Source organism: Entamoeba invadens, assembly GCF_000330505.1.
Source record: "Entamoeba invadens IP1 unplaced genomic scaffold scaff_1105074725037, whole genome shotgun sequence".
NCBI lineage: Eukaryota > Evosea > Mastigamoebida > Endamoebidae > Entamoeba > Entamoeba invadens.
In genome coordinates this window covers 1-15,712 of record NW_004443773.1, presented here as the reverse complement: position 1 = coordinate 15,712, position 15,712 = coordinate 1, and the positions used below count along the sequence as shown (strand labels likewise).

The following is a 15,712-nucleotide window of genomic DNA, read 5'->3' as shown; positions in this document are numbered from 1 at the left end:
TTTAGTGTAGGATAATTACATATTTTTGTTTTAAATTGGCAATTTTTGTTGTATTAAAAACAAAATTTTTTTTATAAATAATAAATTTCAATATTAAAAAAATTCGACAAAATCCACTCGTTTACGACAAATAGATCCATTTTCTGCTGGATTCACAGTAAATTGACGTTTGTGACTTTATATCGACCATCTATTATTATTAAAATAACTTTTTATAATTTATTCGTTATTAATAAAAATAATACATCTATAAGATAATCATTTTGAACATGAAAAATAATAATGAATGTAAATTATTAATATTATAAAAACTATGTTGTTTATACTTAAAAAATACTACCAGCAAATTCATATTTGTATTCCAGTATTGGTAAAATTTTAGTTTTTTAATTCAACTTCTTGGCAATTTCAAATACATTCAATATATATATTTCAATTTAATCTATTTTCAGCAAAAAAATAATATTTTTTTAGAATTTAAAAGGTTTTTTTAAATTTAAACTATCGATAATGGTTTAAGCAATTTTTTGTATTATTTTGATTATTAATGCTAATGGTGTAATTTTTTTGAAACAACTTTCGGTCATTAAAAACATATTAAATATTGAGCAATCATAATTATTTTTTGTTTGAAAACAAATAAAATTCATTTATTATTTTCATTGGAAATTTAACAACAATGTTTAAATAACAGTGACTCTTATAAAAATTGTTCCGATTTTTATGTAATTAAACTTTTATTTTATTAATTAACTATTTTCAATACATATATGATTAATAATTATAATTAATAACGGTTCTAAGTTGTTAATTTCTGTTATTTTATATAGTGTTAATAAAAAAAAATCAAATAGTTGTTTGTTTTTTATTTGCTAGAAATAAGCCAAACTATGTATTGTTTTTTAAATAAATAACATAATTAATTTTTAAATTCAGCAAAAATTCTCATTGGTAAGTTTTTTAATAAATATAATATTCTAAATACCATTATAAATATTAAATATAATAATTATTTTCGATAAAAAAACAAATATCAAAACAATTTTTTTATAGAATTTAGCTTTAAAACATTTGTAATTAGCAACGTTTTAATTATATACTTTCAAAAAGCAAAGTGACGTCCACACAACCAGAACAATATCATGGTAGTAACTTTTACTTGACGACAGAACTACAATTTGATGTTTGGGAATGTCAATTTTGTTGTTCTTATTGTTTATGATTTTTCTTGTTGTCATTAATTATTTTAGTTAAAAATTAAATTGTTTGTTTTTAAATTCTTATGTTGTATTTATCACATTAAAAAACAAAAGGTTTGCCTAATTGTTGATTGTAATGTCATTTTTAACAAGTAGTGTTTGCAAAAAACAATTAATCAAACTGTCTAATTTTGTTTTGATTTTAAAAACAAAGATTTATAACAATAAATAATTTAAAAATGAAAAAGAATGACAAAAAACTATTTTTGCCTCTTAATAATTTTGATGTAATAAATACAGTTTTTAGACTGACTTTAGATAAATCTTTTTTTAAGTTTTCAATCAAAAATAGCAAAAACTAGTGATTTTCTAAAGTTAAGAATAATCAAATATGTAAAAGTGATTTATAAAATTTGAAAAAAAAACTTTAGTTCACTAACCACGAAACACTAACCGTAAATTACCAAATGACAAAAATTATAAATTATAATTATTTGAAATTATTTATTATAAACTTTATATTATTTAATTTGTCATTAAATTTTATTTTACAAAATTTATTTGTTTCCAAAAATAATTATTTAAAATTAAAAATAAACAATGAGACTATTGTTACTTATATTAAAAAGTTAGTCGGAAAATGTAGTCCTGAGCTTTTTGTAAATGACAATTGTAAAAATAGGGATTATGTTCAAAATATAAAAATCTTTGTTTCAAATATAGATTATTTTTTGATATTATTATTTATTCGTGTTTATAAAAACAATCATTTGGGTATGAATTAATATAAATGTTGGCGACTAAGACTACATCCAATGACAAACTCAAAAATTTTATTTTTAAATTTTATAGAAATATTTATAAAAATATAAATCTGTAAACCCAAAATAATGATTATATTCGTATTATTGGTTCACACAATTGCTTATTATTGTGACGATGACAATGGTGTATTTTCCGAAACTAGTTCCACTTGTGTGTACAACACTGGAGCATCATTCGATTCGGAAACATCTAAAAAAACTTTAATTTTAACAGATTATATTTTTTCAACAGTAGTTTTAAACGATTTTAATTATCACTTAACACTTGGTACAACTACAGTCACTTGTTCAGTCACTCATTTGACTATAAAATCAAAAACTAATAATTATGCAACGTTTACCATTCTTAACGTAAAGCCTACACTTATAATAGAATTGGATAGTGGCCCCACAGAATCTGTCAGAAGTTTCCATCTTAGTTCCTTAACACTACCAAGTGAAATTATTAATGTAAACTCAAACAAAATACCACTATATTTGTATTTAAACGTTGAAGGACTTGGACTTTCAGAGACAAACAACTATCTCTTTTTAAAAGGATCTTTTAATTTGATAACATCACCTACAAGGCCATATGTCGGGTATTTGTTTTCGTCCAATTCAAGTGAAATTACAACACAAAAAGTGGATCAAGGTGAAATCGTCTCAATCAGTTGTGTAAACGGATATACAAGATACTATGCTTTTTATGATTCAATAGAACACCAATTGACTTGTCAGTGTCCTCTAGACGCTATTGATGATCGAAATTGTAAAGTAAATTTTACATACAGTACTACAACATCAGCTCAGGTTTTTATGGCATCGGGAGACCAAAATATATATAGAAAAGATACTAATTACGAAACTATTGGCGACGTTGGATATACCGGAGGATCAATATACGTTTTAATGTATAGCAATTATATTTTTACAGTTAAAAATTTGAATGGTTGTAATCTTGCTTTATGTACCAAATTATTTACAATTTACGAAATTATTTTATCAGATGGTTTAAATGGTGATTTAAAATTGATTACATTTGAGAGTGAAAATAATAATTATTTGTATTTAGAATCAAATTCATCGACGGGATATATGGTGAAAAACGGAAATACTTTTAATATTTTATTTATGGGAAAAGATGGCACAACTCTTAATACAGAAGATTATCCTTATAACTTTATGAAAACCAATGATTGTCAATGTTTGTTGATATATTTTTTAATAAATACAAATATATATATAATAATTTGTTATTAAAATCAATATTACCTTAATTTTACATTATATAATACAAATTATCATTATTATATATTAGTGCTTATTTGTTATTAATTAAAATAGCAACAACTCATTAACTTTTAATGGTTACAAATACAAAAGTATTATTTAATTATTTTATTAATTTAAATAAACTAATAAAAAGTATTTTATATCACAAAATTAAATATTATAAAATGTCTCACGTGTCCCCCAGAACAACAAATGCAAAACGGTTTATGTAAGTGTTTATATACAAAATTAGGAACTAATTGTGTATTAAATCATTGCGTTTTATATGAAAATGGAATATGTCGACAATGTGAAGACAGATACTTTTATGATGGAATAACCAAAACATGCAAATCGTGTGGTATTAATTGTAACAATTGTGTAAATAGCACATTTTGTTATAATTGTTTTTTCAACAATTTAATTATTAATAATGGAGTTTGTGTGAATTCGAATTGTCTACTTTCCAACAGTGGGAGGTGTGTAAAATGCGACAAAGGATATTATATTTCAAATGGAAATTGTGTTGTTTGTGACATTCGTAATTGTGATTATTGTTCGACTCAAACGAAATGTTCGATGTGCCATGTTGGGTATTATTGGGACGGGTTTTCTTGTGTAAACAACAAAGGATTTGTCAACACAAATAACAAACTGATATATTGCACATCAGCTACAGACTATTTGAGTGATGATAAATGCAATAATTGTACTTCAGACATTTCCAATTGTGAGATGTGTATGGATGGAAAGTGTATTAAATGTCTTGATAATACCATATACACCAATGGAGAGTGTGTAATAGAATCGTCTTGTAATTCTATAACAAACAATAAATGTATGTGTTACTCAGAATCGATATATAATGGGAATGCTTGTATTTCGAAAAGAGAAAATTGTTCATATGATAGATTAAGTGGGTGCGATGAATGCATTGAAGACCATCATCTTGTATCTAACACGTGTACACCACAAGTTGAACCAAATTGTTCTTTTCAAATGTCATCCACTTGCATTTCCTGTGATTTTGGAATGTATTTAGAAGATGGTGGCAACTGTGCTGAGTGTCCAATAGAGTGCACATCGTGTATATCTAATTCTAAGTGTATCTCATGTACAAATGATAAATACTTACAAGACCACACATGTATTTCCAGTGACGAATTGAGTAAAGTGTGTGACAAACCATTACTAACAGGGTCCGGGTGTGCAATCTGTAAGAGTGGATATTATAGAAGTGGTAATGGCTGTCAGGTGTGTAATATTGGATGTGCTACATGCAATAATAACCTTAGATGTACTACATGTCAAAGTGATTATTTCATGACTTATGATGAAGGAGTCTGCAAGTTAAAAAACAGTACAGTTGGGTGTATTGATATTAACACTGTTTTAGGATGCATTTCATGCACTTCTGGCTATTATTTATATTACAAAGAGTGTGCACCTTGCTCTGAAAATTGTAATCAATGTACTTCACAAACAACATGCCAGACATGTGAGTCTGATTTCGTTTTGGTAAATTCACAGTGTACATCATTAGAATTAGTCAAAGACTGTGTTAAAGTATCTGACTCCAAATGCTCTAAATGTACATTTTGGCACTCTCCAAGTATTGATGGATCATCTTGTGTAACAAAGGCAGTTTGGTGGGTGATATTTATAATAGTTTTAATAGTTATTTTACTATTAATTATATTACTTATAGTAATCATAGTTGTCACTAAAATGATTCTTGACAAATTACACAAAAAAGAAGTTGAGAAGACCACAACAATTTTTAAAATGAAAAAATCGAATATCCACTTTGAAACCCTTCAAGGTGGCATTTGTGTGTCATCAAAAACAATTGATTTTAACTCTGAGAATGATGAAATTCCAGTCAACACAGAAAGTCGTGAAGTTTTCTGTGTTGGAAATTTGAATGAAAATGTTGTCAAAATTCAATTCACTTTAATGTCAAACGTCGACAAATTTACTCTTCGAGTGTCTCCCGAGTTGATTTCACTCAAGAAAGGCTTTGCGTGTGAATTTTCGTGGTATTTGACGCCATTGTGTACTTGTCAGATTTTTAGTTCCATTCAAATTGTTGCCAAAAACTTGAAAACAAACGACGAAAAGTTCAATGCAATCAAAGTTGTTGGTGTCACCGAGAAATCGACGCGAATTGATTACGACGAGTTAAAAGAAGATAAGAAACTTGGGGAAGGCTCTTTTGGAGTTGTTTACAAAGGAACTTTCAGAGGAAATGTTGTTGCAATTAAAAAAATGAAGAATTTTTCAAATGATGATAATTCGATGGAGGAATTTGTAAATGAAGTTGACATGTTGAACAAATTTCGCAGTGATTATATCGTCCACTTCTATGGCGCGGTGTTCATTATAAGTAAAGTTTGTTTAGTCACTGAATTTGCACAATTTGGGAGTTTAAAGGATTTGATGCAACATAAAAAGAGTGAAGAAGTTGAGACAAAAGTTCGAATTAAAATGTTAGTAGACTCTTCTAAAGGAATAGCATATTTACATGAAAATGGGATTTTACATAGAGATATCAAGCCAGATAATATCTTAGTTGTTTCAATTGATTTGAATGATAGTGTGAACGCAAAATTGACAGATTTTGGGAGTTCAAGAAATATCAATTTACTGATGACGAACATGACATTCACCAAAGGAATTGGAACACCTATTTATATGGCGCCTGAAATGCTGAGAAGAGAAAAATATAAGAAAAGTGCTGATGTGTACTCATTTGGAGTGACAATGTATGAAGTAGTTGGGTGGGAAGAACCATTCAATAGAAAACAGTTTAAATTTAGTTGGGACATCGCCGATTTCGTTGTGGCTGGTAAACGCTTGGAAAAGCCAATGGATATGAGAGATGATATATATATTGTGATTCAAGAAGCCTGGTGTAAAGACAAGAACATGCGTAACGATATCAATTCTATTCAAGAAAGTCTAGAAACTATATTAGATGTGTTATAACTTAAATTTAATGTACAATTTTTTAAAAAATATGTTATTACTTCTTTTTTGTTTAACACTTATAATAAAATTATACAACATTTAAGTTAGTGTTGTCGAAAACATAATGAAACATCTATTATATAGAATACTTTAAAAAATAACATTATTTAATGTGTTTTTTAATAATAGTGAAAAAATTAATAAAAAATATTTAAAAAAAACTAGTCAACCAAAAAAATATCAATGTTATTTTCTTTGGTTTTTAGGTAAATTATATTATTTTTACTCTTTTGATTTGTAATACACATAAAAAACATTGAAGTAAATATGTTATTTGTTGATAAAACAATGACGATTGGTCACAAGGTACATTAGTGTTTTATGAAAAAGTCGAGAACAAAAGTAACTTGTGCTTTTTGGTAGAAGACACAAATCACAACAAGTTTGGTGGTGTGTACACTGGAGATGTTGATGATGTTGACGATGATTTTGGAGAATTTTTCGACAATTCTTACTTATTTTCACTTGTGAGAAATTACACTTTGAATCCAAGAAAGTTTGAAAATAGAGATTATTTTTCTAATGGATTATATCTATATCTTCAAAACGAACCACATCTCTTCAAATTTGGTGACGGTCATGATATAGGTGTGTTCAAGAAAGGTCAAAATGGTAGTTATTGCAACCCACAAACTTACACCTCCAAACTGAACGAGTTGAGTGACAAATATTTCACACCAAAAAGTGTAGTTGTTTTCCAACTCAATTGACTTTTTTGTTTTGTTTTTATTTACATTTTCAAATTATTGCAACATGTTGGCGGCAAAGTGCCATTTGTGATTTGCCATGTCATCACAAATGAAATAAACGTACATTAAGTTTTAATAAAATCTGTTTTTGAATGGTTATAGATGTAAAGAAAAAAACGGAGAAGTTTTATCCTCGTTTTAACTATCATTGAAATATAAAAATAAACCGAACCTTTATTCAATCAACAACATTTTTACCATGACTATAGTTTTTCAATTTTTTTAAAAAATAAATAATTACAATCAACATAAAGAAAAATAGAAAAACTTGAATCAACGCTGTTTCCAAAATCAAACAAAAACACCGTTTTTATCGAATCTATTTTATCAATAAAAAAGAAAGTTCATTTGAGTAAAAAGATTCGAAAAGAATTATGGTGTGGCTTTTTCCCCACTCTTTAAGTTTTGTTTTTTTCCTTTGAAAATTTCCAATAAATATTTTTACTAGTTAATGATTAAACAGTATATAGACCTCCTATTAACCCATAAACAAAACTTAAAATAACGATGAATTATCATTTTCACCTGATATTAAAATGTTAATATCTGTTGATCTTTACTGTATTCGGAAAGGCTCTTTCTCCAATTAAAGTTGCTCCTTCAGGAATGTCTATATTTTGCAAACTGTTGCACAACTGAAAAGCATCAGTTCCAATTTCCTTCACATTTTTGGGTATATTGATTTGTTCCAACGCATAACACTCTGAAAAACATGCATCTTCTATTTTGGTCACCGTTTCCGGTATCGCAACTTTACTCAAATTTCTACACTCACAAAAGCAGCAATTTCCCAAGCACTCGATACCTTCTGGAATAGTCATTTCAATCAAATCATAACACCCATAAAACGCATTTTGTCCAATTTTCTTCATTTTCTCTGTGAATTGAATTGAAGTTATCGAATCACAAAATTGGAATGAAAAACTTTCTAATTCAACCAAATTTGAAGGTAATTTGATAGCAGAAAGTGCACGACAATTCATAAAACAGGTCGACTCGATTTTGGTCACACTTTCTGGTATTTCTATCGCTGAAAGTTTTTCACATCCATTGAACATATTATCTGGAAGAACTTCAATGTTTTTGTGGAAGTTTAACAGTTACAAGTGAACTACACCCTTCAAAGCAACTTCTACCAATGTGGTTGACAAACTTTGGAAATTCAAATGATGTCAAATTACCACAACGATTAAAACAGAAGTATTTAATAGCCAAAATGTTTTGTGGAACAACAAAAGTAGTCATCTTCTTTGTATTAGTATAACAAGATTCACCAAGAGAATTGACACATTCAGGAATTGCTATACCAAAAATCTTACGGTCGTAGCTTTCATATGTGACATTTTTAAATGTGAACATTTTGTTCTCTTCTTTCTGTGTAGTGTGGTAATTGACATTGAACCAAACGTTTATATTAAAGAACTTGACTTTTTGAGTTGCATCTGTTATTTGAGAAGTTGTCTGTCTGTACTCTATTTTGGTTTCTTCGATTTCATCAATTTCTTCTTCAACGTTAATGTTTTCATCTTCATTTTGATTTGTTGTTTGTTCAATGACATCTTCATTACTTTCGTCATTTGTTCTTTCTTCTTGATTATCAACAATCTCTCCATTTTCTTGTGATAAGAAGTCTGGCTGAACATCACAACAATTGATTGTTTCGATATTTTGTTGTACGGTTTCTTCATCTTGGTCATTCCAATTGTTCTCTTCGTTTTGATCATTCGGTTGGTCATTCTCTTCGTTTATTTTCTTTGTTTCGTTTTCAACAACTTCTTCATTATTTTGCTGTGGAAGCTCGACGTGATCATCACCACAATCGTCAGTTCCACAGTTTGGTTCTTCATTGTCATCGTTTACTTCGTCTTCGTCATTGTATTCATCATAAACTACTTTTGGCTTATAAGCGATGAGGATTGTGTTTCCAAAAGATTCGTCTTCTTCAGACCATAAATTGAGTGTTTCTATCTTTGAAAAGAATTTAAAAGTCTTGAGAGTGAGAGGTATTGGATTTGCATGGAACATATCCATATTGTCTTTAAATTTTGTGTTCACAAGAGTGAAATTGATAAAGTCGATCATTGAGGAGAAGTATTTTGAAACAACCATTCCATGGAATGTATCAATACGAGTCATGTAGTATTTGGATTTTAATATTTCAATGACCCATTTATATCTTTTCTATTCGGCAAAATGTCTATGTAAAATAATTTAGACATCAAAAGTCTAATAAAATAGAAGTTTTTTTATACATTTTAAAAATGCTCTAACCAAAATTATTTTTAAAATAAAAAATTTATATTCTTATTTTAATATATTATAGTACATTTATTATAATTGCATAATATAATTATCAACTTAAAATAAAAAACAAATTAAATCCATTATTAGATTTTTTGAGCTTTCAATCGTCACTTTTTGTATTAAATTGACAACATTGACCGAGAATGACTCATTGTTGAAGATTAATATGAATGTATTTTAGTGTAGTCGAAACCGATTCCGGAATCGGCTTTTCTTGAAACATTTGGGAAATATTTTTGATTCCCGAATCAGAAGTTTCAGGAATCAATAAAAAAATATTTGGGGAATTTTATTTTTTTTATCAAATTCCCGAACCGATTCCGGAATCAAAAAATATTCCGGAATATTTTTAACCTCGGTTCGGGAACATCCTGATTCCCAAACTTAAAATTGGTGTGTTCCCGAACCAATAAGTTCCCGAACACACTGGTTCCCGAACTTCATAAAAAAAATATTCCCAAACTTTTGATTCCGGAACATGGCGGTTCCCGAACCGATTCCGGAATCACCAGTATTATATTAAAAATTTATTAATAAGCAAACTAAAAAAATAACAACTTTGTTTTAATATTAAAATAGTAAAAAAATTAAATTATTCAAAAAACAATTGAATAATATTTGTCCAACCATAAAAAACTTGTACAGTCACAAACCTTACTTAAATGTTTTTAATTATTGTTCATTTTAAAACGTTAAACAAATTTAATAATTATACACCAATAAGAATCAAATCAAAATAATAAAAATAATCAATTTTTAATTTACACATAACTTTTTCAAGCATCTATTTTTTCTTGGCTATTATATTATGTTAATATAAATAAATACTCTGTTTGTTTTTATATAATAATATTATAATAATCATTTCGAATAAATTGTTGATTTTTAAACCAAATTGGATTGTTATAATACCCATTTTGTTTTTAAAATTATTAATAATATCCAAAATGCAATTTATTGACATTGAATTAAACTATTTAATGATGTTTTAAACGTTGTCTGGTTGACTAAATTACATTTATAATGTTTAAACAAAATTTATGTAAAAAATCAAAAACTTTAAATATAAATGAAACTTTAATATAATGGTATTTTTTTAAAAAATATAAATTTTCAAATTTTAATAAAAATAACAATCAAAGGTTAAATATATACAACATTTTGTATGTTTACTTTATGTTTTTTTTCAATCTATTATAATAGAATGAATTTGTTTTCTATATATATTACACAATAAACGTTTTTTCTTTTTGTTGATAATCATAGTTTTTTTTAAAATTACAATTCTAATTACCCACGTCACCTTTTTGATACCAAAATGTTTATTTCTTTTGTTAATCCGTACATTACAATACCACAATTTCTGCGATAATTATTTTAGAAATTAATGTTGATAATTATCGGTTTCATTTATTTATTCAATAAAACTAAAAATAAAAATAAAAATTTAAAAGTTTCAAATAATAAAAATGATTTTGATAATTGTTCATTAGAAATACACAAAAAAATATGAATATTATTTGTAATATAATTTGTTTTAACTCATTTAAAAAATCTTTCGTTTTTTTATTTTGAAATAATTTATTGGTATTTTTTTAATATCAATAAATTGTTCAAAAATAATCATTTTAAATTGAATAAATTTCAATAAATTGTTTATTCTTCGGTTGTTACACAAATCATTTTTAAACGTTGATATCAAAATTTGTCTGGTCGAATTGTTTAATTATTAAAATAGACATAGTGTTTAATAATGATATTTATTGTGTTTGTTTTAGATATTTTTATTTTATAAAGTAGAATTTTAAATAACATTGGAATTGTTTTATATTTTACAAAATAAGACTAACTTGATATTGATTAAGTTGTAAATTTTATAACAAATTTGAAAACAATAAAACTCAAATTCAATAAATTAACAACATAATTAAAATGTATGAACAAAAAAGACAGTATCAAAATACATAAAAAATGTGCGTTTTTTGATTTTGTAACTTGTATGTAATAAATTGATAAGTATGCAACATATAAAGTTTGAAATCACATACTGAACAACAGGAAATAAATTAAAAAGTTAACTTCGAAGTAATCACAAATTTTGGTTTATGATATGTAAAGACAATTATTTATCATCACATTAATTAGGTGTGACTTGTAATAGTAAGTGTCATTATTAAATGTTTGAAACTTTTTTGTTTTGTCTTTGGAATATAGATTAAAATTTTCTCAATTAATTACAATTTGTGTAACAAATATTTTTTGAGATATTTGCACATGATAAGTTACATTGTGTTAATATGTTTAATGTACTAATCGGTATATTATTTTTAAATAATACAATGAAAAATGTGACATTTACAAATAATATTTATTTTCCAATTTGATTATTTATCGAACCTCAAATAATATTGATATTTTAACTTATTACATTTAACAATAATTAAAATATATTGTTTTATGTTATTTTATTTTAATTGTTTTTATATTCATTTAAATGATGTTAATCAATTTGGTGTTAATTATTGCTTTCAGTTGTTTTTAATTTAAAACTGTGTATAAATATTGATATTATGTTTATCAATTTTGTCTTTTCATTTACAACAACAACGATTTTATAAAGAACATAAGTTATATTTATGTTATATCATCACCACTAGACACCAAAACAGTTTTAAACAATAGAATATTTTTTGTTGTATCAAAAATCAATTACATCAAATATGACTAAACAAAAGTCAGTTTAAGAGTAAACATTTTGTTTGAATTTACACTTTGAAAACACAAAATACAAATAAATATGAACATGAACTTTGATACTATAGTCACTCAACCAAAGTTATTTGCTTTAAAATTAGCCAGTATCTTTTGGACTAAAATGAGTGGATAATTTCTGTAAATTATTTTAAAAACCCATTGAATTCTTTTAGTTTTTCACATTTTTGAGTTTTTACCCAATTTTCATTATTTTAAACATAAATACGACTATTTAATTAAAATAAGATAATTTTTCTGAACACATAACGTTTTATACTGACTATAGTCAAAAAATGAAATCATAACCGATGTAATAGCAAAATTTTAGAACGATATTCAAACAAAATAATTTTAATGTGTGAATAATCAACAGTATATTTAAAATCAATTTCAAAAATCAATGTAATATTAAACACTTTATCAACTCAAATATTTGTATTGATACTTGATTTTTAAAATATTATTAATAAAATAGATGTTATTGTCGATGAATGTTTGATTTTAACCATTGTTTAATATATCTATGTTTAGCATTTGTTTTTGTTTGTAATTTTACATTTTGTTTAAAAATAATAATTTTTAAAACAACTTATTTTACATATTTAACATGATGCACAATGATTTGTGCCTCCAGTATATTAAAAAAATATAATGTAGATACATAGATTAATTTACATCTTTAATTAGTAAATTGATGTACATAAATGCGATGTAAATTATAAGTAATGTTTCAGCAATAATTTCAATAATAATTAAATTATAATTAATAATTTTTATTTATTCAATTAATTAATTTTTATAACGAATACACCGATAATTTATATCAAAAGAAAACTATAATATTAATAAATAATTCGAAAATGTTCATTTTTAGTATTTATTACTTTTGGAATAACAATATTTACAATGAAACATTTATTGTTTAATTTAATAACACATTAACATATTATTGTGGATTAATTTGTTTATTATTGTGTATTATTAATATATTATTTAAATGTAATTGTTAATTTTAAGTAAACTTAGAAGTAATTTACAAACTTTTAAAAACACTCTTTCTATTTAAAAGATTGTTCGAACATGAAAGTTATTAAGTAATTTTCGAATTGTTAATTGGTTGATTGGTTGATTGTTTACTTTATTTTGAATGTATTTTTACACCAAAACATCAAGTCGTTTTCAAATAATATTTTGAGTTTATTTTTTTGTTTTTAAAACAAATCAAAAAAAACAAACCACAAAATGTTACAAATAAAATGTTTTAAGTCAAAAACAATCAAATAATCAATTGTGGTAGTTAAATACAATCATATTTAAATAAAAAAATAAAATAAAATAACAAACAATGTCTGAAGAAATATCAATTGAACACATAGTAATTTGGAGTAATTGTAAACTTGTCGTTGTTCAAATAACAAATGGAGAAGATGGTGAGAAAGAAGAAACAATCAAGACATACAATGAAACGGATGTATATGAATATGATCAAAAGACTGGCAAAAGACAACACAAAAGAAAAAAAATTGACATGGTTCAAGGTATATACAAGTTTGAGTGTCAACATTGTAAAGCGAGATACGCATGTGGCAGCAGTTTTACTACAACAAATGTGCTCAAGCATTTAAGAAAGAAGCACCCAGATTGTTGTGGTATCCCACAACTTGAAAAGAAACGTGGCGAATACAACAAAGGTATAAGAGACCCCAGTGTTCTCCACAGAAATATTGATGAACTTTTGGTGCACCTGGTGTCATTTCCTGGCATACCACTATCTATTGTAGAATATGAACCTTTCGTCAAACTTTTAAATCTCTTTGATAAAACTTACAAACCGCCATCTCATCAGACATTATCAACGAGGTTGAAAGATACCTATATTAAATTGAAAACAAAATTGTCACAAGAAATAGGCGAATCACAAAGCGGCATTTGTGGTACAATGGACGGATGGAAATCTCCACAAGGTCTTGAATTCTTTAGTTTTACCTTACACTATTTATACAAATCTCAGATGAAGTCAAGAGTTCTGGAATTGTCTGAATTTTCGGATTCTCATAATGCTGATAACATTTCAGATTTTATTAATCATGTTGTTGATAATTGGAATCTTGGTAAATATGGAGACTTTCCAATTATAACAGACAATGCATCCAATGTCGTTAAAGATGTCAAGTTATCGGGGCATGTTTCTATTGGGTGCTCGTGTCATAGACTGGATTTGGCTCTCAAGAAAGGTATTTCAGAAACTCCAGAAGTAGCAGAAGTTCTCAAAAAGGCCAAGAGAATAGTGAAGAAAGTGAAACGTTGTTCACAGATAATTCTTCCTCGTAAAGATGATAACGGTATGAATGAAGCAAAGTGTTTAAGAAGTGATATTGATGTGAGGTGGTTTTCCAAATTGGATATGATTAACAGTATTATTTATCAAACATCAAACAGGCCATTAAAAAATATTCGGAAATTTACAAGGACTCCAAAGAAAAGTCTATATTTATTGAATTGCATACATTGACTGATACTGACATCAGAATACTAAAAAATGTTGCAACAGCAATCCAGACGATGAAAATCTCAAGTAATGAACTTTCGTCTGAAAGTGGACCTAGTCTGTCATATGTTTTTGGAGAAATAGTAACATTAAAAGGAGAGTTGAACCGTCTTGATCAAAGTATTAGTAGAGACCCTGATGTATCTCAAGAATCCATTAAAGTATTTAAACTTGATAATGAAATTTTATCGTCAGATAAATTAATGACTGTGACAGAACAAGATCGTGAACACATCATTGTGGAAAAGTTAAAACCAATGATAGACGTCAACAAAGTGTCAAGACTGTTCGTAGAAAATCTCATCAAATCAGTGTCAAGGTATTTTGAAAAGGGAAAGTATGATATCAGAAAGGACTCCAATATAATGGTTGCAACCTATTTGAACCCAGCAATAAAGTACCGAATGTTTCAACCAGAAGATAAAATGATAGCCAAAGAGTTCATTACCAAAAAATTCGAAGAAAATATGATAGTAGAAACAACTCAACAACCAACCATTTCTGACACGTCTGAAACTGTTATTGCCTCGCATCCAACCGATCGTTTTAGCCAATATTCAACTTATGTTAATGAATATGAGACTGGACTTGAAGGTCAGTTATCTTCTTACGAAAGAACTGCTCTGACTCATGATTACAAAGAACCATTTACCAGCTTTTGGATTAATCACAAAAAAGAATGGAGTGATTTGTCTCGTATCGCCATTAAATACTCTACTATTTTGTGTTCAAGTACTCCTTCTGAGAGGTTGTTTTCATTGACTGGTAATTATCTGCGTAACAGAAGAAACAAAATATCACCCACAACTCTATGTTACATGGCATTTATTCACACTTTTACAAAAGATGAAAATCTTGATTCTTATTTGGAACAAAACATGGAATAAATCAAAATTCTGATTATCTCTGAATTTACCATTTATTATTATTTTTGGTTCAACTCTTTTATGTTATGTTATTGTATTTTTAAAAATTTTAATAAATTAATATTTTACATTTATATTAAACAGAACATGCATTTTTTATTAAGGACTTAAAATGTGTTCATTT

At 26.5% G+C, this 15,712-nt stretch overlaps 3 protein-coding genes across 3 annotated transcripts; 1 reads left to right on the top strand and 2 right to left on the bottom strand.

The window, feature by feature from the left end:
- Positions 1-2,089: 2,089 nt before the first annotated feature.
- On the top strand, positions 2,090-6,265 carry EIN_158170 (protein serine/threonine kinase, putative; the record flags this gene model as incomplete). Its single annotated transcript, XM_004262010.1, has 2 exons — positions 2,090-3,209; positions 3,432-6,265. The coding sequence occupies 2 exons, from the start codon at positions 2,090-2,092 to the stop codon at positions 6,263-6,265; spliced, it is 3,954 nt and encodes a 1,317-aa protein (XP_004262058.1).
- A 1,330-nt stretch (positions 6,266-7,595) lies between these two features.
- EIN_158160 (hypothetical protein) lies at positions 7,596-8,114 on the bottom strand (the record flags this gene model as incomplete). The annotated part of the gene is made up of 1 exon (XM_004262009.1): positions 7,596-8,114. One exon carries the CDS (start codon positions 8,112-8,114, stop codon positions 7,596-7,598), a length of 519 nt encoding a protein of 172 aa, XP_004262057.1.
- Positions 8,115-8,167: 53 nt separating this feature from the next.
- Positions 8,168-9,192, bottom strand: EIN_158150 (hypothetical protein; the record flags this gene model as incomplete). The annotated part of the gene is made up of 2 exons (XM_004262008.1): positions 8,168-8,174; positions 8,210-9,192. The coding sequence occupies 2 exons, from the start codon at positions 9,190-9,192 to the stop codon at positions 8,168-8,170; spliced, it is 990 nt and encodes a 329-aa protein (XP_004262056.1).
- Between the last annotated feature and the right edge of the window lie 6,520 nt (positions 9,193-15,712).